General features: G+C 38.6%; 1 protein-coding gene across 2 annotated transcripts in view; it reads left to right on the forward strand.

Annotated features, from left to right (window-relative positions):
• The first annotated feature begins 655 nt into the window (after positions 1-655).
• Positions 656-24,225, forward strand: part of PRKAA1 (protein kinase AMP-activated catalytic subunit alpha 1) — a 53,267-nt gene continuing 29,697 nt past the window's right edge. Inside the window, exons 1-4 of one of the 2 annotated variants that reach the window (XM_043977171.1) lie at positions 676-782; positions 2,070-2,190; positions 13,239-13,380; positions 14,739-14,832. In XM_043977171.1, the coding sequence (XP_043833106.1) occupies positions 14,773-14,832 (60 nt within the window). In that variant the 5' untranslated portion in view covers positions 676-782; positions 2,070-2,190; positions 13,239-13,380; positions 14,739-14,772. Of the gene's footprint in view, positions 783-2,069; positions 2,191-13,238; positions 13,381-14,738; positions 14,833-24,225 lie in introns of both variants that reach the window. The other variant, XM_043977170.1, reaches the window with a different exon arrangement.

Raw genomic sequence — 24,225 nt, forward strand, 5'->3', positions numbered from 1 at the left:
GGCCCCAGCGGGGGCTGTAATAGCCTCGGGAGTCCTCCCCGGGGTTGAGGAGGGGGCTCCGCCGGCCGCCCTGGCACCAGGGCGCGCGCTCCCGGGGCTAAGGAGGAGGTGGACCGGGCACTGGTCCATCCAGTACCACTGGACTCAACACCCTCGAGCCGCCCCCGCCAGGTCGAGAGTGGTTGGGACCAGACGGCGGCGACGCGGAGCAGGAGGAGGAGGGGACCGGCCAGGGTGCGGGCAAAGGAGACACGAGTGCCCGGGCATCCCGAGCTCCTGCTCTCGAGGGCGGCGCCGGTGACCGCGGCTCTCCCGCCCCCTCGTCTTCACCCTTAGATCCTCCAAGGTCTCCCGCGCTCTCGAGGGTGGGGGGTGGGGGGGCAGCCTCCCTCTCTTCCACCCCTCCTCCCCCTTTCTCTCCGCCCCCCTTCCTCCCTCTCTTTCCCTCTCCCCTCCCCCTTTCTCTCCCCTCCCCTTTCTTCCTCCTTCTCCTCCTTCCCCCTCCCCCTCCTCTCCCTCCTTCCTTTTCTCCCTCCCTATTGATTCCCCTGCCTCCCCTGCCTCCTCTCCCTCCCCTTCTCCTCCCTTTCTTTCCCCGCCCTCTCCCTTTTTCTCCTCCCTCCTCCCCCCCCTTCTCCTCCCCCTCCCGGGCGCCATGCGCAGGCTCAGTTCCTGGAGGAAGATGGCGGCAGCGGAGAAGCAGAAACACGACGGGCGGGTGAAGATTGGCCACTATATCCTGGGGGACACGCTGGGGGTCGGCACCTTCGGCAAAGTGAAGGGTGAGAGCCCCTGGGGCCGGGGCTTCCCGCTGCCGCGGACCTTGGCGGGGCGCCTCTACTCCCCGCGCCCCTTCTCCCTGTTTCCTCGCATCTCTTCATCCCTCTGGTGTCCTCCTCCTCCCCCTCCCCCCTCGCTCCCTCGCGCGCCGGGACTCGGGAGCCCCTACCCGGGAACTCTCCCCTGCCCCGTTCGGGAGCAACCCTTGGTGCCCACCCGGGTCGTCCTGGCAACTGGGGCGGGGCGGGGGAGGGGGCTTGGAGGCGCCCCTTCCTGCGCCGGGGGTAGTAGTGCTGTTGGCCGGGACCTGGATCCTGCCTCTGGGCAGCGAGGCCAGATGCTCGCCGTCCGGCCGGAGATCCGAGCGTGTCTATGGTATCGGAACGGGTCCTTCCAGGTCGCTTCAGGAAGTGCGAGCCCCAGTGAGGTGGGGGTCCCCCGGCTCCCTCTGCTTCCTTTGCTGGGACGGGGCCACCAGCCCGTCGCTTGCCAGATCCTCTCGATGCCCAGCATTAACTATATTTGTGTCCTCTTTACGAGGCGAATGTATTTGGCTATAGCCGAACACATTAATCCAGGTGACACGAACCCCACCCCCTCAGCCTGTTAAGCTTTGGGGGGGGGTTCTGTATAGAACACGCCATCTGCTCTTGTTGGAGCACTTTTCATCTCCAGGGGTCTTGTCCTGCTCCTCCGATTGTGATATATCTATTCTAGGTCTATGTTTTGACTATATTACTCTGTCTTCAACTGTTTTTGGCTAATCAGCAAAAGTGCTGTATTCCTTGTATGCCGAATCTCCTAGCTATCTGCATGCTTACTCCAAATAAGGTTTTTAGTTTATTGTAGGTACTGTTGACCATATATGCTGTTATTCACTTGATGAGAAACAAAGTAAAACACATTATTTTACAACTGATTGGAAAGAAAAACTGTACAGGGTTTCTCTCTGCCAGCCTTCCTGTTTCAACATCATGTTTTTGAAATGAAGTATCAAGGAACTTTTTGTCTTCTGTTTTTAACCAAATGCCTGAGACATTGCAAAATGGGTGCTGTTTAAACATAACATTGGTCACTGGATAGAGTCATAACAAGCATGGCTTTTATGATCAATTGTAATAGGAAATTAATTTCCCTTCCTTAGAATTTTTCTGTTACATTAGTTTTACTTGGTACATAAGTGCACAGTAAATATTTGCTTTGATTTGAAGGTATATAAAAATTTAGATGGTGAAGTAAATAAGTTTTGCTCTTCTAGAGCTAAATAAACATTTTCTGATTTTATCTAGGGATGGGAGAGGAGAACCCTCCCTTCTCTTGCCCTTTCTGAGTCATAGAAGTGGAAAATTGCTGTATAGCTCACAGGGAGAAACTGCCTCACACTACTTGTGAAAATCAGCAAGCCCAACAGTAAGTTGAATAAACGTAAGGAACTTAAGCAAAATGACAGAATAGGTTAATGATAGTTATTAGGGTAGGTCTCTATTAGACTACCCTTTTTATGATCCTGGTGTGAGTTGTTTGGCTCTGGTATCAATTAAAGCTTATGAATTGCCTACTAGTACTCTTATTTGGAAGAAATACTTGTTAGCATCCTAAAAGGATATTAAACAATCTTTGATTATTTCACCCTGAAATTCTACTTGAATTAACACTAAGATCATTTACCTAATGTAAACACTTCATTTTGACATTATAGAGACAACCATCCCGCCCCGCCCCAAAATTTCAAACATCGTAATATTCATTTAAGATTTGAAAAAACCTGTGGTTGGAAGGCAGCATGAATTGCTTAAGCAACAATTCATTGTGAATTCAATGACATCTTTTTGTTTGGTCACTTAGCTATAGCATTTTGTGAGAAAATGCTCCATAGAACATCATTTTTAGTGGAAGAGATCTTCTTGCACATAGAATGTAGGTGTTGAGTGAATGGACTCACGCTTTAATTTTGGTGAGGCAATTGGGGTTAAGTGACTTGCCCAGGGTCATACCACTAGTAAATGTCAAGTGTCTGAGGTCAGATTTGAACTCAAGTCCTCCTGAATCCAGGGCCCGTGCTCTATCCACTGCGCCACCTAGCTGCCCCTATTTTATTTTTATACATATTGGGAAAACATTTTGATCTTGATAATATTTTCTTTTATATAAAACATCATAGTTTACACAAAGTGTTTTTTTATTTGTTGAATCTTTACATCAACCCTGTGAGGTAGGTAGTGCAAGTATTATTCTTGTTTTATAGGTGAGAAAAACTGAGGCTTAGGGATGTCATGGATTTTATTTCAGGTTATGGGTACTATCTTAGTAGTGAGTCACTGAGCCTTGGCACCAGCACAGGTCTTCTCAGATACCAAGGTCAGTGCACTTTCTAAAATACCACTGTGTTAAGTCTATTGTTCCTCAAAATTATAATGGCTCTTTTTGTTCATGGTTGCTCAGCCATTAATACCAGTAAGAGACAGTCTTTTAATTTTGTGTGTGAGAGATATTTGTATGTTATTTCTAGTATCTGTATTATTAAAATTTTAATTCCAAGTAATAGTGGTTTACCTTAAATGATAAATGTTTCTAAATAAAACCAGTTTCCTTTAGGTTAAAATGGATTGGTATAGAAAAAATTTTTTTAGATGTTTCATTTTAAAAATTATATTTAGGGGCAGCTAGATGGCGAAGTGGATAGAGCACCGGCCCTGGATTCAGGAGTACCTGAGTTCAAATCTGGCCTCAGACACTTAACACTACTAGCTGTGTGACCCTGGGCAAGTCACTTAATCCCAATTGCCTCACCAAAAAAATATATATGTGTATATATATTTACACACACACACATACATATATACATACCTTATACATACTCCCATACCTTAGCATAACTGGGTCACTACTCTCTTGTTTTTTGTTTTTTTTTTTCAAGTGAGGCAATTGGGGTTAAGTGACTTGCCCAGGGTCACACAGCTAGTAAGTGTTAAGTGTCTGAGGCTGGATTTGAACTCAGGTCCTCCTGACTCCAGGGCCTGTGCTCTATCCACTGCGCCACCTAGCTGCCCCTTTACTCTCTTGTTAATGTAAATAGAAGCATTCTACAATGGAGGGGAGACACATTTTTAGCACAAGTGCTAGACAAAAATTGCCTTAAACTTGGTGACTAGAAACCACTCTATCTACCTCATTTATTCCATGTAGAATCACATTCCTTCTAATGTGATTTTAATCTTTCATAAAATCAAGATCCTCCATTTGGTCTAGGGGAAAACATTTGTTACAATGTTCTGATGCATTTAGACAAAGTTACTTGTGGAAGGGATAGAGATAACTTCGTCTTGTCAGTTATTCAATTCAGTTTTGCCTCTTTGGAAGTAGGAAAATTTCAGTGTCAGGGCCTTTGCTGTTATGACTTGCAGAATCACAACAGAACTGTCTGTGGCTGTGAATAAACATATGCTTTTATCTTTACTGTTTGGACTCCAAGCTAAATGTTCCAGCTGAGCATTGTCATAGATAAAGCTGTTAGGAGCTTTTGGAGTATCAAGTATTGAATCAAGTTGGGAGTACTTAGTGATGCAAATTTCAGATAAAAATTTTTCTTAAGTACTTAAATGTCTGGGGATGGAGCCACTTAGGCAACTATTAGTGTGTTACAGATGATAGAAGATTGTTGAGCTCAATTGTTGTTTGTTTTGATTTTCAATAGGAATAGCACTGGACTTAGGGTCAGAAAACCTGTATTTGAATCTTGACTTATAGGCTGTGTGAATCTGGAAAGTCTCTTAACTTCCCTGGATCTCAGTTTCTTTTTCTGTAAATTGACTACTATATAACCTATAAGGAAGGAAACAAACATGTATTAAGCACCTGTTATGTTCCAGGCACTGTGCCAAGTGCTGTACAAATATTATCTCATTCAGTCTTCACAAGAGCCCTTCAGTGTTGGTGCTATTATCCCTTTTACAGATGAGATAAGACTGAGATAGAAAAAGATTAGTTGCACACAACTAGTAGGTGACTGAGGTGGGATTTGAATTCAGATCTTCCTCACTCCAGGCTGGGTGCTGTATTCACCACACAGCCACCTGGCTGCCTAAATTTATAAGAACTCTTCCAATTCTAAATCCAGGTGATTATGGTCAAAGTTGGAAAGGACCTCAGAGGCCATCTTGTCCAACTCCTTCATTGAAAAATTTTTACTTACATATTTCACTTTTTGGGAGTGGGGTGGGTCAATGAGGGTTAAGTGACTTGCCCAGGGTCACACAGCTAGTAAGTGTCAGGTGTCTGAGATCGAATTTGGACTCAGGTCCTCCTGAATCCAAGGCTTTATCCATTGCACCATCTAGCTGTCTCCTACATATTTCACTTTTACATTACTTACACTTCTTCCATCTCTCCCATCTCTCTAATCCTTTCCTCTCACAGAGAGCCATTCCGCATAACACAAAATATTTTAAGGAAAAAAAGAAGAAAAGGAAAAAAAAATCAGAAAAAGTGATTAGTCAATTGAAAACTTTTGAAAATTTATCAATGAAAATATTTGCAATATGTACTTATAACTCCGCAAGGTATGGGGAATGCTTTTCATCTCTTTTTTTGCGACCTTCTTTGTAATTTTGCAACATTCATTCTCTGTTGGTTCTAACAGCCTCTTTGTTTTGTGGATGAGGATGCAGGAGCCCAGTTAACTGGCTTCCCAGTTTTACAAATGTAGCAAATAAATAGTAGAGCTAGGATTTGAACTTTAATTTGCAACTCTAACTTAAAATCTAGGCCTTGCCTTAGGAGAGGCACTGAGGCCTGCACTCTGAGCCTAATTTTCTTGTTAGATACAGTTCTGAAATATCTGGTTTCCCATCCCTCAGACAATGATAGAGAATAGTGGCAACACTCTGAGAGCTAACAGGCTAACAAAGAAGGAAGAGACCATTTTTTCTACTCTTTTACTCCATTCCCTGGCTCCTTTCTCATGTTCTGCATATTCTTGATCCCATCCCCTCTCATTTTCCCCTGAATATTGCTGCCATAATTATTCTTTCAATCAACTCAATTAAAGTTCTCTCTTTTAAAGTTACCATTGATCTTTTAACTGCCGAATCTAATGGTCTTTTCTTAATTCTTTATTACTTCCCTGCAGCATTTAATGCTGTTGACCTCCTGATTATGTTCTCTTCCCCATGTTTGCCTCCTGTTTGTCTCTTGCCTTCTGAATCCCCCTTGCTGGTTTGTCATCCATGTTGTGCCCCTAACTGTAGGTATACCCCTAAGACACTGTCTGTGGTCCTCCACCAAGCCTTCTTAATCCTTTTTTATTTCATTTGCTTCTTTGGCTGTCTAATAAAGCCTATGGATTCTTCAGAAATACATAAAATAAAATTCATAGAATTAGAAAGGAAACTCTATACCCAGCCCCACTGAGCTTTTGCCCCTCTTCATCACCTGTCTATTGGACATCTCAAACTTATCATTTAAAAATTTACAATTTAGTGAGTTTGAAAACAACTCACTAACTTTCTTCTCAAACTGTTCCCTCTTCTGAACATATATGTCATTGTCCAGTTGCCTTCTCACTCAACTGAGTTTGCAACTTTTCTGTTATTCTCCAGTCATTCTCACTCACCTTATGCAGCACGTCCCAAAAGTTTTACAGTCATTTTAAGTTACTGTTCTGAGACTTTTGGGACACTTTGCATATCCATTAGTTGTCAAAATAGTCATCTAGATGGCACACTGGATTGTCATTATTTTTAATAAATTTTATAATTTCTATTTTTTGCAATATTTCTTATATATGACCCCTTCTCTCCACGCATTCACACAACTACTGCCCCTAGTTGGTCTCCCTCCCTTAATTCTCTTCCCATTGTAATCCACCCTCCCTGCGGCTGTCAAAGTGATTTTCCCAAAGTGTAGATCTGACCAAGGTCACACCCCTCTTCAGTATACCCCAGTGGTTTACTGTTTCCTCCAGGATCACATATCAAGTTCTTCTTTTGGTATTTATACTTTTCATGACCTGTATTCTTCTTGGCGTTTCTGGTTTTCTTTATTTCCCTCCTTCCTAATGTTTCTTGCACGAAACACTCCATCTCCTTTCTACATGCCTTTGTATTCACTGTTCCCCTTGCCTACCTTCCACTTCTTAGAATTTCTGATTTCCTTTAAGACTAAAAGCACCACTTTCTGTAAGAGGTCTTTCCCAGTCTCCAGTCCAGGCAAGTATAGAATGAGATGTGCATTCTGAAATGTGGCCAGTGGTTGACAGAGCATTTTTTAAAAAAATCAACAGAAGAAAAAAACGAATGGAAGGGGACACAGATAATTTTCCTACTACTTTATTAATTTTTTTACCTTCAGTGCTTAGCATATAGCAAACAGTTAATGCTTGTTGGTTGATTAAAAAAAGACAAAGTACCAGAAAGTTTTTGTTTTTGTTTTTTTTGGGGGGTGAGGCAGTTGGGGTTAAGTGACTTGCCCAAGGTCAAACAACTAGTGAGTGTCAAATATCTGAGGCTGGATTTGAACTCAGGTCCTCCTGAATTCAGGGCCAGTGCTTTATCCACGGTGCCACCTAGCTGCCCCCAGAAAGTTTTTTAAACAGTCTTCTCGCCTGTTCTTTGTACCTTGAAAGGATTGTTTGATTAAATAAACAATCAAAAAGAAAACTTTACCACAAAAAAAACCAAACACCTTTTAAAAGATACTAGAAAGTCACTTAGCTCTCATTGCCCCACAAAAAAATCTTTTAGACATGAACCTAATATAATGTAAGTCAAAGAAGTCTTTTCTTTAAAAAAAAAATTTTTACCTTTTAAAAACACTACAGTCATTTTCCCTTATACTCCCTTTTCTCTCATTGAATACTCCCATGCAATAAAGAAAAACTGTTAAATAAAATTGGCAGACAATATTACTGAGTCTGCATAGGTGGTTACATAAACTGCTTTCTTTGCCTCTAATCCCCCACTTCTACCTAGTGGACAAAGTGTGGTTTATCATTTGTTCCCCAGGGCCAAGATTAGTTGCAGTTAATTTGCATCTTGCTGCCTCCTGTTTTCATTTATACTGTTGTATTCATTGTGTTTATTTCACATTATCTTCCCTGTTTTTCACAAATATGTAATTTCTGATTGTGTAATGATATTAGATTATGCTAATCTGCCACAATTTGTTGTTTTTCTTCAACTGATGAGCACTGTTTTAAGGTATTTTTGGTGTTATTAATATTTTGGTATATTTGGGACCACAAAAGATATTCTTTTTTTTTTTTTTTTTGCAAGGCCGTGGGGGTTAAATGACTTGCCCAGGGTCACACAGCTAGTGTCAAGTGTCTGAGGCTGGATTTGAACTCAGGTCCTCCTGAATTCAGGGCCAGTGCTTTACCTACTGTGCCACCTAGCTGCCCCCCAAAATTGAATTTTTTATGGTGCTCCAGTATCTTTTTTTTTTTGGTTGAGAGACAATGGGGGTTAATTGACTTGCCCAGGGTTACACAGCTAGCAAGTGTCAAGTGTCTGAGGTAGGATTTGAACTCAGGTCTTCCTGAATCCAGGGTTGGTGCTTTATCCACTGTACCACCTAGCTGCCCCCGCTCTAGTATCTTTTGATGTGTTGTCCAAAAACCCTCAAAAAATTTGGAGCAAGCCAGTAGCTCTGTGTTTAAAGTAATGATTCATACAGAAGAATTTTTTCCCCTAGTGCTGTTTTTCCACTTGGAATATAATAAAAGTACTTAAGGTTTTTGTTTTGTTTTTATTTTTTCAGAAAAAAATAGTCATTTTATTGAGATTTGTTTTTAAAAACATCACTATAGCTTTTCAATAGAGCCCTCCCTTTTGACAAGCAAAGTAAAAGAATTTTTACTTTGTTTACTTGTCTTGACAGCATCTGTCTCATTTCATATATATAGCCCCACCAGGGGCTGTTAGCCTTCTAGGGGCAACATGATTTTATTTATGATGTCGTTTAGTGTGTTTCTTTTACATTTATATGAACATTGAATATATATTCTCTTGGTTTGCCATACTTTGCTCAGCATCAATTCATGGTGGTTTTTTTTAGATTTCTCGAAATTCTTCATATGCACCATTTCTGATAGCAATATATTTTTTGCATTCATTTGCCATAGTTTGTTTAACTATTTCCCAATAAGTGATTACCTACATGATTTCTAATTTTTTTTGTTGCCACAAAAATTGCTGCGCTCTCTCTCTCTCTCTCTCTCTCTTTCTATATATATTTTAGTGAGGCAATTGGGGTTAAGTGACTTGCCCAGGGTCACACAGCTAGTAAGTGTTAACTATCTGAGGCCGGATTTGAACTTGGGTCCTCCTGACTCCAGAGCTGGTGCTCTATCCACTGTGCCACCTAGCTGCCCCCGCTGCTATATATATATATATATATATATATATAATTTTTTTTTTTTGCAGGGCAATGAGGGTTAAATGATTTGCCCAGGGTCACACAGCTAGTTAAGTGTCAAGTGTCTGAGGTTGGATTTGAACTCGGGTCCTCCTGAATCCAAGGCCAGTGCTTTATCCACTGTGCCACCTAGCTGCCCCTTGCTATAGATATTTTAATATATATGGGGCTTTTCTTTCTGTCTGCAACCTTGGGGTATTATATCTTCTTCTGGTATCTCTGGGTCAAAGAATATAAACAGTTTAGAAACTTTTTTAGCATAGCTTTAAAAATTTTTACGTTATTGAGAGACAGCATTTCCATATACAAAGGACAGAAAAAAAGGATTGTATATGAAACTGTGGAACTACCACAGATGGTTTGTTTTTCTTTAAACTTTCATTAACTTTAATCTGGGGCAGCTAGATGGAGCAGTGGATAGAGTGCCTGGCCCAGAGTTAGGAAGACATGACTTCAGGTCCAGCCTCAGACACTTATTAGATGAGTAACCCTGGACAAGTCACTTAACCCTCTTTGCCTCCGTTTCCTTATCTGTCAAAGGAGCTGGAGGAGGAAGTGGCAAACAACTCCAGTATCTTTGCTAAGAAAACTCCAAATGGAGTCATGAAGAGTCAGACAGGACTGAAACAATTGAACTACAGAAACTAACTTACTTAGTAGTATCAACAGTGTCCTTTTCTGATGCTCCTGGACACTCTGTGCAATTTTTACGTGTGTCACTTTTTTCTGAATCACTAGCACTAGTCAGGCATTAAACATTTACTAAGTGATGGGCATTGTGCTAAGTGCTTAGGCTGTAAAGAAAAGCAAAAGACAGGCCATTTATCCCTTCTACCCACCCAACACTCCCCTCTTCAATAAAAACCTTCTCTTGTAACAAATAAAGTCAATCAAAACAAATCTGTGTTGGTCATGTCTAAAAACTTGTGTTTCCTGTACCTGTAGTACATCACCTCTCTACCAGGCGGTAGGAAGAATACTTTTCATCATCACCCTTCTGGAATTGTAAATAATCATTGCATTCATCAGAGTTGAGTCTTTCTAGGTTGTTTTTCCTTACAGCGTTGTTTTTATTGGATAAATTGTTTTTCCTGGTTCACTGCACTCTACTACCAGTTTGTCTGAATTTATCCCTTTTATCATTTCTTTCTTTTTTTTAAGTGAGGCAATTGGGGTTAAGTGATGTAACGATTGGAATGACGCCACCTGCTGGAGACTTACTGTAGAAGAGTTCCACCCATGAAGTGAAGGTCTTTGAGGGCAAGACCAGGAGTCTTTTCTTTGGCGTCAGGAAGTGACGCTGGCTAGTGGGAGGAGGAAGGAAGAGACTGGCGCTCGGTCTCACTCTCTTTCCTGGGGATGCTGGTGGAGAAGGCAGCTAGAAATGCGCTCTCCCTTTAATAGATAGGAATCTAGGCCTTTCTCTCTCTTTACCAAATTCTTATTCTCCTTAATAAATGCTTAAAAGTCTAACTCTTGCTAAAGCTTATAATTTATTGGCGACCACTCATTAGATATTTTAGACACTTTAGCTAGAATTTTAGCCCTTAACAGTGACTTGCCCAGGGTCACACAGCTAGCAAGTGTTAAGTGTCTGAGGCTGGATTTGAACTCAGGTACTCCTGACTCCAGGGCCCGTACTCTATCCACTGCGCCACCTAGTTGCCCCCCCTTTTCTCATTTCTTAAGGCACAATAGAATTATTTTATATTCATATACTGTGATTTGTTCAGGTGTTCCAATGGATAGGTACTCACTTTGTTTTTAATTCTTTTCTGTAACAAAAAGTACTGCTATAAATATTTGTGTACACAGTAATAGCTAGAATTTATATGGCCCTTAAAAGTTTACAAAGAAGTTTATGAGTATTATCTCATTTTTATCTTCACAGAAATCCTGCAAGGTATTTTATATTATCATCCTCATTTTATAGTTGAGGAAACTGAGATAGAAAAAGGTTAAGTGACTTGCCCAAGTGTCTGGGGTAGGATTTGAACTTAGGTTTTCCACTCCAGGCCTAGTGTTCTGTCTAGTACACCATCTAGTTGCTTTATTGGGCTATCTTTGATCTAGTTGAGGTATAAGCCCAGAAGTGATATTGCTTAGTCAGAAGATATGTATAGTTTATTAACTTTTGGGATATAATTCCAAATTGTTTTCCACAGTGGTTGGGATACTTTACAAGTTTACTAGTAACAGTTCTCATTTTCCTTTTTTCTGATGGGTGTAAGGTGAAATCAGAGTTATTTTTATTTGTATATCTCTTGTAATTAGTGATTTTGGAGCATTTAAAAAAATTTAATTTAATTTTTTTTAGTTTTCAACATTTGTTTTTATAAGATTTCCAATTTCGGATTTTTCTCCCTCCCTCCTCCCCTCCCCTAGATAGCAAGTAATCTGATATAGGTTATATATACATAATAACATTAAACATTTCTGCATTAGTCATGTTATAAGAGAAGAATCAGCAAAAAGGAAAAACCTCAAAACAAAAACAACAGCACCAAAAACAAAAGAAATAGTACGTCCAACCAGCATCCATATTCCACAGTTCCTTTTTTTTTTTGTTTGTTTTGTTTTGTTTTAGTGAGGCAATTGGGGTTAAGTGATTTGCCCAAGGTCACACAGCTAGTAAATGTTAAGTGTCTGAGGCCAGATTTGAACTCAGGTCCTCCTGACTCCAGGGCCAGTGCTCCATCCACTGCGCCACCTAGCTGCCCCTCACAGTTCCTTTTTTTTCCCCCTGGATTTGGAGAGCCTTTTCCATCATGAGTCCTTTGGAACTTTCTTGTATTGTTGGATTGGTGAGAAGAATCTAGTCTTATCACAGTTGATCAGATTTTGGAGCATTTTAAAATAGTGCTGCTGGTAGTTTGTATTCCTTCTTTTAAAAAAACTTTACAGCTTTGGGCTACTTTTTGGGCTACTTTTCTGTTAGTTTTGTATATTAGTACCAGTTCCCTTTATATATTAGCTATCAGGCCTCAGATATTTTATGGAAAGATTTCACCCCTCCCTTGCCCCGCCCCTTCCCCCCCCCCCAAAAAAAGCAGGTTATTTCTTTACTCTAGTTCTCTTGATTTTATCCTAGGAAAAAGTTATAAGCAAAATATTTCATCTTTTGTTATTCATTCCTTATTTGGTTAGAAATTTTTTCCTCAAATCATAGATTTTAAAGGTCTGTCTTTTCTTCTCTTGGGTTTTTTGTTTGTTTTTGTTTTTAAATTATGTAACCTTTTATGTTAAGGCAGGTTATCCACTTATATTTTATAATTTCAGTCAAACTATTTCCCCAGTTTTCCCAATAATTTCTGTCCAATAGGAAGTCCTTTACTAGTAGTTTATGTTTTTGTGTTAATAAATACTAGTCTACTAGTTCTTTTGCTTGTGGGTCTTGGTTATTTAGTCTGTTCTATGCATTAATTTAAATTATTATGGTAGCTGAATTTCAATCCATAATTAGCAAGACCAACATATAAATATATAATTTCCTTTTCTCCACCCATCATGCTTTGAAAATGAAAAGGTGGGTCAGCTAGGTGGCGCAGTGGATAGAGCATGGGCCCTGAAGTCAGGAGTACCTGAGTTCAAATCCGGCATCAGACACTTAACAGTTGTGTGTTTCTGGGCAAGTCACTTAACCCTAATTGCCTCACTAACCCCCCCCCCAAAAAAAAAAAAAAAGGAAAGGAAAAGGAAATTATTTTCTTTTCTTCAAATGTGAAAGCCTTGATGCATTTGGGGGGGCGGGCAGGGCAATGAGGGTTAAGTGACTTGCTCAGGGTCACACAGCTAGTAGGTGTCAAGTGGCTGAGGTCAGATTTGAACTCAGGTCCTCTTGAATCCAGGGCTGTTACTTTATCCACTGTGCCACCTAGCTGCCCCACCTTGAAGCATTTTTAAACTGATACAGTTATTTGAGGAAGAAGTAGAGCAATAAAGTGAGGGTCTTAAATATTCTTTCTGAGTATCCTTGGTCCTTGTGGAAGGTGACTAATTGTTAATCCAGCTGAGTCCTAATTTTATCAAATTTTATTTTCCCACAGTTGGCAAGCATGAGTTGACTGGGCACAAAGTTGCAGTGAAGATCTTAAATCGACAGAAAATTCGAAGCCTTGATGTGGTAGGAAAAATTCGCAGAGAAATTCAGAACCTCAAGCTTTTCAGACATCCTCACATCATTAAGCTGTAAGTTAGGATTGTGTTAAATTAGATCCACTCTTTTTTTCTGTCATTTTTTGTTAAGTTCTGTACTGTTTAAAAAGTAAGAAAATTCAAGTTCTCTTTTGTTTTTGTTTTTTTCATCCATTTATTATATTTTACATTTCTGTAAGACTTTGTTGTGCACAAAGCACTTTAACATAGATTTGTGGGAAAAAGCAGGACTTGGATCAGGCTCCTTTTACCAGTGGGGAGACTGAAGCTCAGAGAAGCGTGTGACTTCATCAAGGAGAATCAGATAATAAAGACTTGAAGGATCCAGGACTTAGAACAAGGGCATCCGAGTTGTAGCCTTGTACAGTGGTTTCCAAACCAGGGACCACACCATGTTGTGGTCACGTGCTTTTGTACTGGTTGTCCCACATTCCTGCAATGCATCCCCTCCTTACCTCTGTCTCTCAGAATCCCTTGGCTTTGAAACTTCCAGACTCAGCTGCACTGCCACTTTCCTCATGGAACCTTTACTGAACACCCCACCCCAACTTCTGATCCCTTGCTCCCAAAATCACCTTGTGTGTCCTTATACAGCTTGCTCTGCCAAAACGCCACATTCTCCCAAAGCACTGCTCTATGGAATATCACACTCTAGCAGCTACAGTTTATGGAGAAATTCGAGTTTGGGGATCTAACACTAACCTTATGAAAAAAAGGTAGCACAGATAAGTGGTTAAGAAATACATGAATACTACAATAGTGACCCTGTCCATGGCCTCTGGCTACTGTTCTGCTTGCCCCTGGAACAAGATGGGCCACCTCAACTCTGGGCCTCAGGCTATAAGCCTAGAGGCCCTGAAGGAAGGGAATAGAGGTTAGGTGGACCTGAATATATACAATGACACTGAATATATATACAAAGACCTGAAGTTTAGTTGTGGAAGGGGGTATTGGAAGAGTTGCAGCTTGTGAGTTATTGTGAAATGGTATAGTTTTCTGACGACTGTCATTGTTTCTTATAGAAGAAATTAAGCAAAAGCTAATTTGAAATTTACATTATGCTCAAAATGTTCTCTAATATAGCAATCCCATTAGAACAAATTCCCCAGCTAGATTGTAAGCTTTTTGAGAATAGGGACTGTTTTACCTAATACTGTGCCTGTCAAAGAGGGATGCTTAAGAAATCCTGAAATAATTTCACCCTGGGACATTGTTATGTTAGTATGTTTATAGATTTTGAAAAGTGTATTTTAGGGCTAACTGGTAACATTGATTACTAAAAGATACCATTATATTGTTAAATATTTTGAAATCTATTTGGAACTTTTGGTGAAACTTTAATTTACTACTGTTAGTTTTGAATTTAACTAGATAATTATTTCTTTCACCAGGTACCAGGTCATTAGTACACCATCTGATATATTCATGGTGATGGAATATGTCTCTGGGGGAGAACTATTTGATTATATCTGTAAAAATGGAAGGGTAAGTGATTTAAATTTCATACTGCAGTGGCATGTTTTGTAATTATGCCTTAGAAGTATAGGAGTTAGTTGCAGAGCCTTCTTTTTTTGTTGTTGTTTGGTTTTGTTTTGTTTTGGTGCGGCAGTTGGGATTGTGACTTGCTCAGGGTCACACAGCTAGTATGTGTCAAGTGCCTGAAGTTGAATTTGAACTCACGTCTTCATGACTCCAGGGCTGGTGCTCTATCTACTGTGCCACCTAGCTGCCCCAAATTTGTTATTAGTTTTCAGTCCAGCTGAGTGTCTCAGTCTCTTCTTCTTCTTTTTTTGGTGAGGAAATTGGGGCTAAGTGACTTGTCCAGGGTCACTCAGCTAGTAAGTGTCAAGTATCTGAGGCTGGAATTGAACTCAGGTCCTCCTGAATCCAGGGCCGGTGCTCTATCCACTGTACCACCTAGCTGCCCCAGAGCCTTGTTTTTTAATGACAGGTTGATTTAACTCAAGTGCTATGATTATTTAGTCCTAATGATCCAGTCCAATTTCCTCAATCACACTTTTTGTTGGAATCATGGAGTCATACAGTTTTTGGAACTAGAAGGATTTTAGAGACATAGTCCAAAAGTTAGTTCTTAGAGATACTGACTTGCCTAATGTCTCATGTGTGTCTCTCTGTGTATGCGCCTACATATATATGCATATACATTTATAAACACACGTATTTATGAATATATGTCCACACAACATTCATTAGTAGCAGGGTTAGGTTGTTTTCCTCCTTTTTTTCCTTTCCTTCTCTCTTCGTCCTTCTCTTCATCTTCTCCTTCTCCTCCTTCCTACCCTTGTGCTATGGGCGATGGGTTTCTCCAATTTACTACAGATGAAATTGAGAAAGGAGAGATTAGATGGGCTACAATAGTTAGAGCAGGCTTTGTGATAGAGGTGAGATTTATAATCATAGAATTTTAGAATTGTGAGGGCTCCCAGAAACCATCTTATCTAATCACATTTTATAGACGAAGAAAGTTGTTAAGTAATTTGCCTAAAATCATACATTTAGCACAAAACTAAAACTAGAATGCAGGTCCTTGATTTCTATTCTGATGTGCTTCCCACTGCTTCCCACACCATTGCCTGTTTTGTTCTCAGCTAAACCAGGTTGATTAATTTTGTTAATATTTGTTTTACATGTTTCATTTCATATTTGTTCCCAGGTCTTCTCTGCATCAGTAGATTTGGGGGAGTAGAATAAGTCTGCAGAAGTTGTTTGGGTGTGGTGCTATCATAATGGTTACTGCAGTGTTGCAGGCAGGAAATGAAATACTGGGAGTAAAATGGGCTCTAAGAATTAAGGCTTATAGTAAAGCATATCAAAGGTGAAATCATGTTCAGTCTTGCATACACAGACAATATAGCAGGTAAATATTGAAAAAAAATAGATTTTCTTTCATAGAAAACAAGCAGTTTAAATAGATAATTTTAGAACTATGCTTTAAAATTTTTGGTTCCAAGTCAGTGTTATGCTTTTGAAAGAATTTGAAATAGATACTTCCTGTCAAAGCTAATTTAAGATATTTAATTTAGGCCAGTAAAAATGTCAACAAGTTCTGGAGGTAAAAAATATATTGCCATTCCCAGGCCATATTTTTCTGTCTCCTACTAATAACTTCCTATGACTCTGGGTTAAAATAAACAAGAAGTTGTTGGCTTTTCATGGATTCTTTCTTTTGGTGTTTCTAGTCATCTCTTTCCTATGGGAACTTAAAAATATTTCATATTTTGTATTTTAAGCTTTAGGAAAATTCCCTCCCATTTGAGACTCAGTGACTCAATGTGATTAGAGCCCTGGGCATGGAGTTAGGAAGACATGAGTTCAAATCCAGCCTCAGACACTTACTAGCTGTGTGACACTGGGCAAGTCACTTCACCCTCTTTGCCTTAGTTTCCTCCTCTGTAAAATGAACTCTAATTGCTACTATAAGTCTTTATTTGGCTTTTTGTAACTTCTACTTAGTTTTCTCACAGGCACAAACAGAATAAATCTTCTATGTGGTAGTCCTTAGTATATTTAAGAAAATAGCTAACTTGTCTCCTCTAAATCTCTTCTCCAGGCTAAACATTTAGAGTTCCTTCAACCAGTCACCATATGACATAATCTTGAGGCCTTTCACCATCTGGTTGTCCTCTGGTTACTTTCCAGTTTATTGTACTTCTTAAAATGTAGCACCCAGGATTGATCATAAGCCAAATCTTGCCTGATTATGGCCGAATACAATAGGATTATCACTTAGTCCTGGATAGATGCTCTGTTAATGCAGTATCAGATAACAAGGCTTTTTTGATTGCTTTATTACACTTCACTCATTGAACTTTTTTTTTTTTTTTTGGTGGGGCAATGAGGGTTAAGTGACTTGCCCAGGGTCACACAGCTAGTAAGTGTCAAGTGTCTGAGGCCGGATTTGAACTCAGGTACTCCTGAATCCAGGGCCGGTGCTTTATCCACTGTGCCACCTAGCCCCCCCCCCCCCCCCCCCCCCCCCCACTCATTGAACTTTAATTTCACTAAGCCTCTCAGATTTAAGACAGACTGTTGTCTAACCATATCCTCTGTATCTTTTAATTTTTTGTTTTTGTTTTTGGTGAGGCAATTGGGGTTAAGTGACTTGCTCAGGGTCACACAGCTAGTATGTGTCAAGTGTCTGAGGCCGGATTTGAACTCAGGTATTCACTGTGCCACCTAGCTGCCCCTATGTCTTTTAATTTTGAAGTAGACTTTTTTAACCCAGCTAAGTTATTTTTGTTTATTCTAACAATAGATTCAGCCCTACATTCTTGTCTGTTGAGATCTTGAATCCTGACTGTTATGCATTATTTTAGCTTACTTTTCTAACTTTGTGTCATTTGCTTATTATCTGTGTTGGCCGTTATCTAAGTTATTGATTAAAAAAATTAAATAGTAAAGGGCCCAGAACACATCCTTGGTACACTGCTCTGAAGACTTGCTTCCGAGTTGATAGTAAGCCAATTATGACAATTCTTTGTGTCACACTTAATTGTATTATTGTGTAGCCTGTATCTCTCCTCTTGGTTTGCTTAAAAGAATATATCCATATATCTATATTTATCTATCTATATCTATCTATATCTTTAGCATTCCTCCTATCTACCAGTCTAGTACCTATCAGAAAAAAAATGAAGCCAAGTTGAGATGACTTGAAGAAGCCCTTTGTGAAGAAGCCACTTTCTTTTTTGGAAGTTCACTATTTTATCAATGACATATTCCAGAATTTTGCTAGGAATCAAAGTTAAACTCACTGGGCCTATAGTATACAGATTACACTAGTATTTTTCTATACCACAGCTTCCTTTCAATCTAATGTAAATTGTTCAGTAATTGGGCAGCTACAATGGATAGAGCACCAGGCCAGGAGTCAGAAAGACATGAGTTCATTCTGGCCTCAGACACTAGGTGTGTGACGCTGGGCAAGCCACTTAATCCTGTTTGCCTCAGTTTCTTCATCTGTAAAATGATCTGGAAAAGGAAATGGCAAACCACTCCAGTTTTGCCAGGAAAATCTCACATAGCATCACGAAGACTCAGACATCACTGAAATGAAAATGAATGTTAAACAGTGAAGTCAATAATTATATCTAATACCTGATATTTACATAGTGCCATATATTTTTCAGAGTTGATATATTTCTTCCCTCCCCCGTGTTCTCTTCCCCTTTCTTCTGTCCTCCTTTCCTCTCGCCCTCTTATCACCCCATACCCTTTCCTTTCTGGGGAAGTTGAGACATTTGCCTTGGTTAGCTCTTTTTTTTTAAACCAAAATTGGCCTATATCAGTTTTTTTTTTTTAAACTTTGGACTCCTCAGTGTCTATGCATTGATTTTAGGATTGGGAACTTGGATGGGGAAAAAATTACATCTTTATTTTCATTAACCTCTAACTGAAATTTACCATTTCCTTTAATTGTGAATGTGTAGGCAGTAAAATATTGTAAGAAAGGAGTCGATAACATTAAAAAAAACCAGCTAAGAACCCCTAGTCTCTGAATTCCTGTGTACCCATATTTTAAAAATTATTTATTTATTTACATATCCATTCACTTATTTATTCACTTATTTATTTATCTATTTATTTTTTCATTTATTTATTTTTTGCGGGACTATGAGGGTTAAGTGACTTGCCCAGGGTCACACAGCTAGGAAGTGTCAAGTGTTTGAGGCCAAATTTGAACTCAGATCCTCCTGAATCTAGGGCTGGTGCTTTATTCACTGTGCCCTGTGTACCTATACTGATCTCTCTAGGCAGCTTCCTCATGTTTCCTCATCAGGATTATTTCTTCAAAATTTCATTCTTGAGAACTTCCTATCCATCCCTACTGGACTTATTTCACCTGTAGAACTGTAATTCTACCTATTCTCTTTCTATTTTCATACTGAAAGCAAGCATTTATTCAGTATTTTTGTTTATAAAGCTCTTACATAACTTCTCTTTTGATCTTTACAACAACCTTATAAGCTAAGTAGCATAAATATTACCTCCGTTTTACATGTGGTGAAATTGAGTTATTGTGTTATTGTTAACTAAATCTCAACTCAGTTCATAATCATGCAATTAGGAAAGGGTGGTTAAGCTTAGAGTCCAGAACTTTTAACTGCAAATCTATTATAATTTCTACTATACCACAGTTCCTTTCCAGTCTGATGAAGGGGCAGCTAGATGGTTCAGTGGATAGAGCACCGGCCCTGGAGTCAGGAGTACCTGAGTTCAAATCTGGCCTCAGGCACTTAACACTTACTAGCTGTGTGACCCTGGGCAAGTCACTTAACCCCAATTGCCTCACTAAAAAAAAAAAAAACCCAAACAAAACCAATCTGATGAAAATTAATCAGTGATTTAATCTAACAACTGATATGAATATATGTGTGTGTCTATTATATTTAGATAGGTAGATAGGTAGTGCTTTTTGTTTTTCAGAGCTGATGAACTCCTTTTAGGCAAGGACTGTTGTGTTTTTGTCTTTGAATCCCCAGGGCTTGGCTCAAAGTATACACTTTATAAATTGCATTAAATTGTATCCTCTGTAGTATCCTTGTAATAGTGAAGGAAGGTAGGTATTATCTGTATTTGTCATAAGAGGAAACTAAATAGAGATGTGACCAATGTCAACAAAATTAGTAAGTAGTAGAACTTAAACTATTCCTTCAGGACACTAGACTCCCAACCCCGTGTTCTTTTCACTGTTTTGCCCAAGTGCTTAGACTAGTCATTTGATGTAAATCACTATACTTATTCAGAGTTTGACAGTTGGTCATACTAGCATCTTTAACCAATTATATTATTTAATTATATCTATTTCCTTTTTTACTTGCTAGGTCTGATGTCATTAGAAATTATAGTTCCTACTATGTACCAGCATCCAAATACTCCATTTCTCAAAGTCTGTATTTAGAATATTTAACATATTGACCTATTTAAGAATATACTTAGGGGGCGGCTAGGTGGCGCAGTGGATAAAGCACCGGCCCTGGATTCAGGAGAACCTGAGTTCAAATCTGGCCTCAGACACTTGACACTTACCAGCTGTGTGACCCTGGGCAAGTCACTTAACCCCCATTGCCCCGCCAAAAAAATAAAAGAATATACTTAAATCCCCTGGAAGGGGGGAGGAGGGTTAAGAGCTTATTTACTAAATGGCACATCATAGCAATAGACATGATCCAGCAGTCAATATCTATCACAGGTAAATTTATGGGGAAATTTTGGTAAGCTAGGAAATAGGAATAGATGAGAAGAAAAACACTAATGTACACTAAAATTTCCATTAAGATTTTGGGCATGTATTATTTTATAAAGTTTTTTTTTTTTAGTAAGCATAGAACATATGGTGACTGTTTTATAATATGCATTTATCCTTTTCTGTATTTAGATGAGAAAGAATGGATGAATACTAAAAACTATAAAGAATAAGGCACTAGTGAAAAATATCTTATTACTCTTTCTGGTTCTCCTAAAAGAATTACTTATTTTCTGTATTGGTAATGCCACTTTCCAATACAAATAAGAAATCTTTTAATTTAAACAGTTCTATAGAACATCTTTTTAAAAAGCTTATTTTTTTTGATACTTAAAAAAAAAGAATAATGCTATGATTTTTCAGTCCTTCCCCCCAGTAGAACCTTATCTTGTAACCAAGAAGTACAATTAAAACAAATTGTCACTCTGACCATGTGTGACAGCATTTCCCGTGCTATATGCTATAGTCAGTGGAAAGTGTGCCACAAAATAGTAAAGTCATGCTAATAAAATGAAGTCAGAAGATAAAAAAATTTAAGCCTTTAAAAATTTTTGCACTCCCCCCCATTGCAGATTTTAGTCCATAGTTCCCATCAGCACCCTTCTAATGTTCTATAAGTAAAGTGTTAAGGTCTAAAATTCTAGCTAAACTGTCTAAAATATCTAGTGAGTGGTCGCCAATAAATTATAAGCTTTAGCAAGAGTTAGACTTTTAAGCATTTATTAAGGAGAATAAGAATTTGATAAAGAGAGAAGAAAGGCCTAGATTCCTATCTATTAAAGGGAGAGCGCATTTCTAGCTGCCTTCTCCACCAGCATCCCCAGGAAAGAGAGTGAGACCGAGCGCCAGTCTCTTCCTTCCTCCTCCCACTAGCCAGCGTCACTTCCTGACGCCAAAGAAAAGACTCCTGGTCTTGCCCTCAAAGACCTTCGCTTCATGGGCGGAACTCTTCTACAGTAAGTCTCCAGCAGGTGGCGTCATTCCAATCGTTACAAAAGTGTCCTTCTTTACTAAGTTGGCTCAGGACTGCTTTTGCATTAAAGGTATAATAGGAGGAATAGAAATGTAATTAAACAACTGGAAATGTTTCCATACCGTAATGAAAGTATCATTTCAATTGCCTTTATCCATTCTTTTTTTTTTTCCCCCATCAAAGGTGTAATGGATTTATGAACTCTTTAGAATCTTAGTTATTCAGCATAAGGACCATTTGAACACTGATTTTTTTTCCTAACAAGGTTACTTTAAAAAAAAGTTATTGTTGCCTTTTTTACATCACATTCTTTTCTGAATATACCTCTCCTTCATCTCCTGTTATAAATCTCCCTGTGTAACAAAGATTAAAAACCAACAACAAACCAGTTTAGTAAGATCACCTACATAAGGCAACATATAAAATATTCCACATTGATATTCTCTAATCTCTTCACTGGAAAGAGAGAGGTACATTTTCTTATCTCTTGTGGTGCCAGACTTGGTCATTCTAATTATACAATGTTCAGCTTCATTTTATTGTTTTTCCATTTATGTTGTTGTCATTGTGCACATTGTTTTCCTGCTTCTGGTTACTTCACTTCATATCAGTCTCCCGTTGTTTCTCTGAATTTCTCATATTTGTGTCTTCTTTTAGCACAGTAATATTCCATTACATTAATATACCACTGTTGTTTAGCCATTTCCCAGTTCATGGGAAACCACTGCTTCCTGTTCTTTGTTATCACAAAGAATGTGTGCATATTTTGGTATAAATGAGCACTTTTTGTCTTTACCTCAATGGAGAATATATACCTAGCAGTTGGATCTCTGAGTCAGAGGGTATTTTAGTTGCTCCACCCCCCCCCCTCCATAATTCCAGATTGTTTGCCAAAATGGGGAGAACAATTTATAGCTCTAGTGGTAATGTCATTGTGCTTGTCTTCTTGCAGCCCAACATTGACTATTTTAATCTTTTGTTATCTTTGCTTGTTTTCTTGGTGTGAGGTGAAAGCCCAGAGTTATTTTAATTTTCATCTCTTACTCTTAGTGATTTGGAAAAGTTTTTTGTGTGGTTGCTAATAATTTTCACTTTTCCTTTTGAGAACTGTTTGTCTACATGCTAGTTTTTTTTCCTACTTGACAGTTTGCCTTTTTAGCCAAGCTTCATTGATTTTGTGTATGCAATTTTTTTTAAAATTCAGGAAATTGAAATTGGACATTTTATTTTTTATGTACTCATCTGTCTCTTGTTTGATTAAGAATTCTACTAGCCATAGTTTTGAAAAATAATTCTTTCTACTCCCCTGAATTAAAAACAAAACAAAACCTTTAATATTGGATCTCATCCATTTGGAACTTATCAAGGTATATGGTGTGATATTTTTCTCAAGCCACACACCAATTTCCAGCAGTTTTTGTATAAAGAGGAGTCCTTAATACAGTTACTTTGAAAGGATCACATCTACAAAGTTGTTTTCTTGACTCAGATTTTGTATATTAGGTTTTTTTTTTAACCAGTTCTTCACTTTTACAGATAATTCACATCTAATGATTTTGTCCAATCCACATCTTATGATTTTTGTCATAAGTATTATGTATTGCCTTGGTCTCTGTCTCTTAATTTTGAGATAAAACACTTTAATGAAATGAGAGTTCAGTGGGATCCATGAAGATCTAGTGTTTATGTGAATATTTGGCCACAGAGTCAGTGTTACAGAGAGATTAGCAGACATTTTTCCAGATTCACAAAATTCTTTCTGTCAGGTTGCTGCTTCCTTGAAGAATTAAGGACTAAAGTTTTACTTAATATTTGCATTTACTTTTCACTGGTAAAATAAATACAATCATTTGTTGCTTTGTTACTGCTTACTACAAATTAATTCAGATCCCAGACATGTGGACAAGTTTAATAAATAACTTGGTGATATGAATTTTGTTTAGTCATGTTCTTTTGTATATAATAGTGGTATATGAGTAAGCAATCCTATCATGAAATAGGATCATGGAGAACTGCTCACTACTAGTATGCTTATATTTTTATTTTTGACTTTCAGTACTTTTCCTTTGCCAATAAGCAGTTTTATCAACTCATGTCTTTGAAGATGATGGGGTTAATTAAGCATTATTTTTATAAACAATAGTGAAGATGCCAACATTAAGTAATATTCTAAAGGTATATCAATGGCAGGGTCAGAAAAAAATTTAGATCCCTTGATAGTTCAAATAGTGATACCATAGTACTAATTTTTCAAATTATTATGTCATGAAACAAAAAACAGCCTAACTACATTATACAATACACAATTATTGTCATAGCACACTTGTTCTTTTTGGGATTTTTTTTGGAGTTGGAGAAATTTATTTATTTTTAAAATTATAAAAGTATTTTATTATTTTCCAGTTACATGTAGAGATAGTTTTCAACATTTGGGTTTTTTTGTTTGTTTGTTTTTTTGGTAAGGCAATTGGAGTTAGATGACTTGCCCACGGTCACACAGCTAGTTAAGTGTCAAGTGTCTGAGGCCAGATTCGAACTCAGGTACACCTGAATCCAGGGCTGGTGCTTTATCCACTGTGCCACCTAGCTGCTCCCTCAACATTTATTTTTATAAGATTTCTAGTTTCAGATTTTTGTC

The sequence above is a fragment of the Dromiciops gliroides genome, chromosome 1 (assembly GCF_019393635.1).
Source record: "Dromiciops gliroides isolate mDroGli1 chromosome 1, mDroGli1.pri, whole genome shotgun sequence".
NCBI lineage: Eukaryota > Metazoa > Chordata > Mammalia > Microbiotheria > Microbiotheriidae > Dromiciops > Dromiciops gliroides.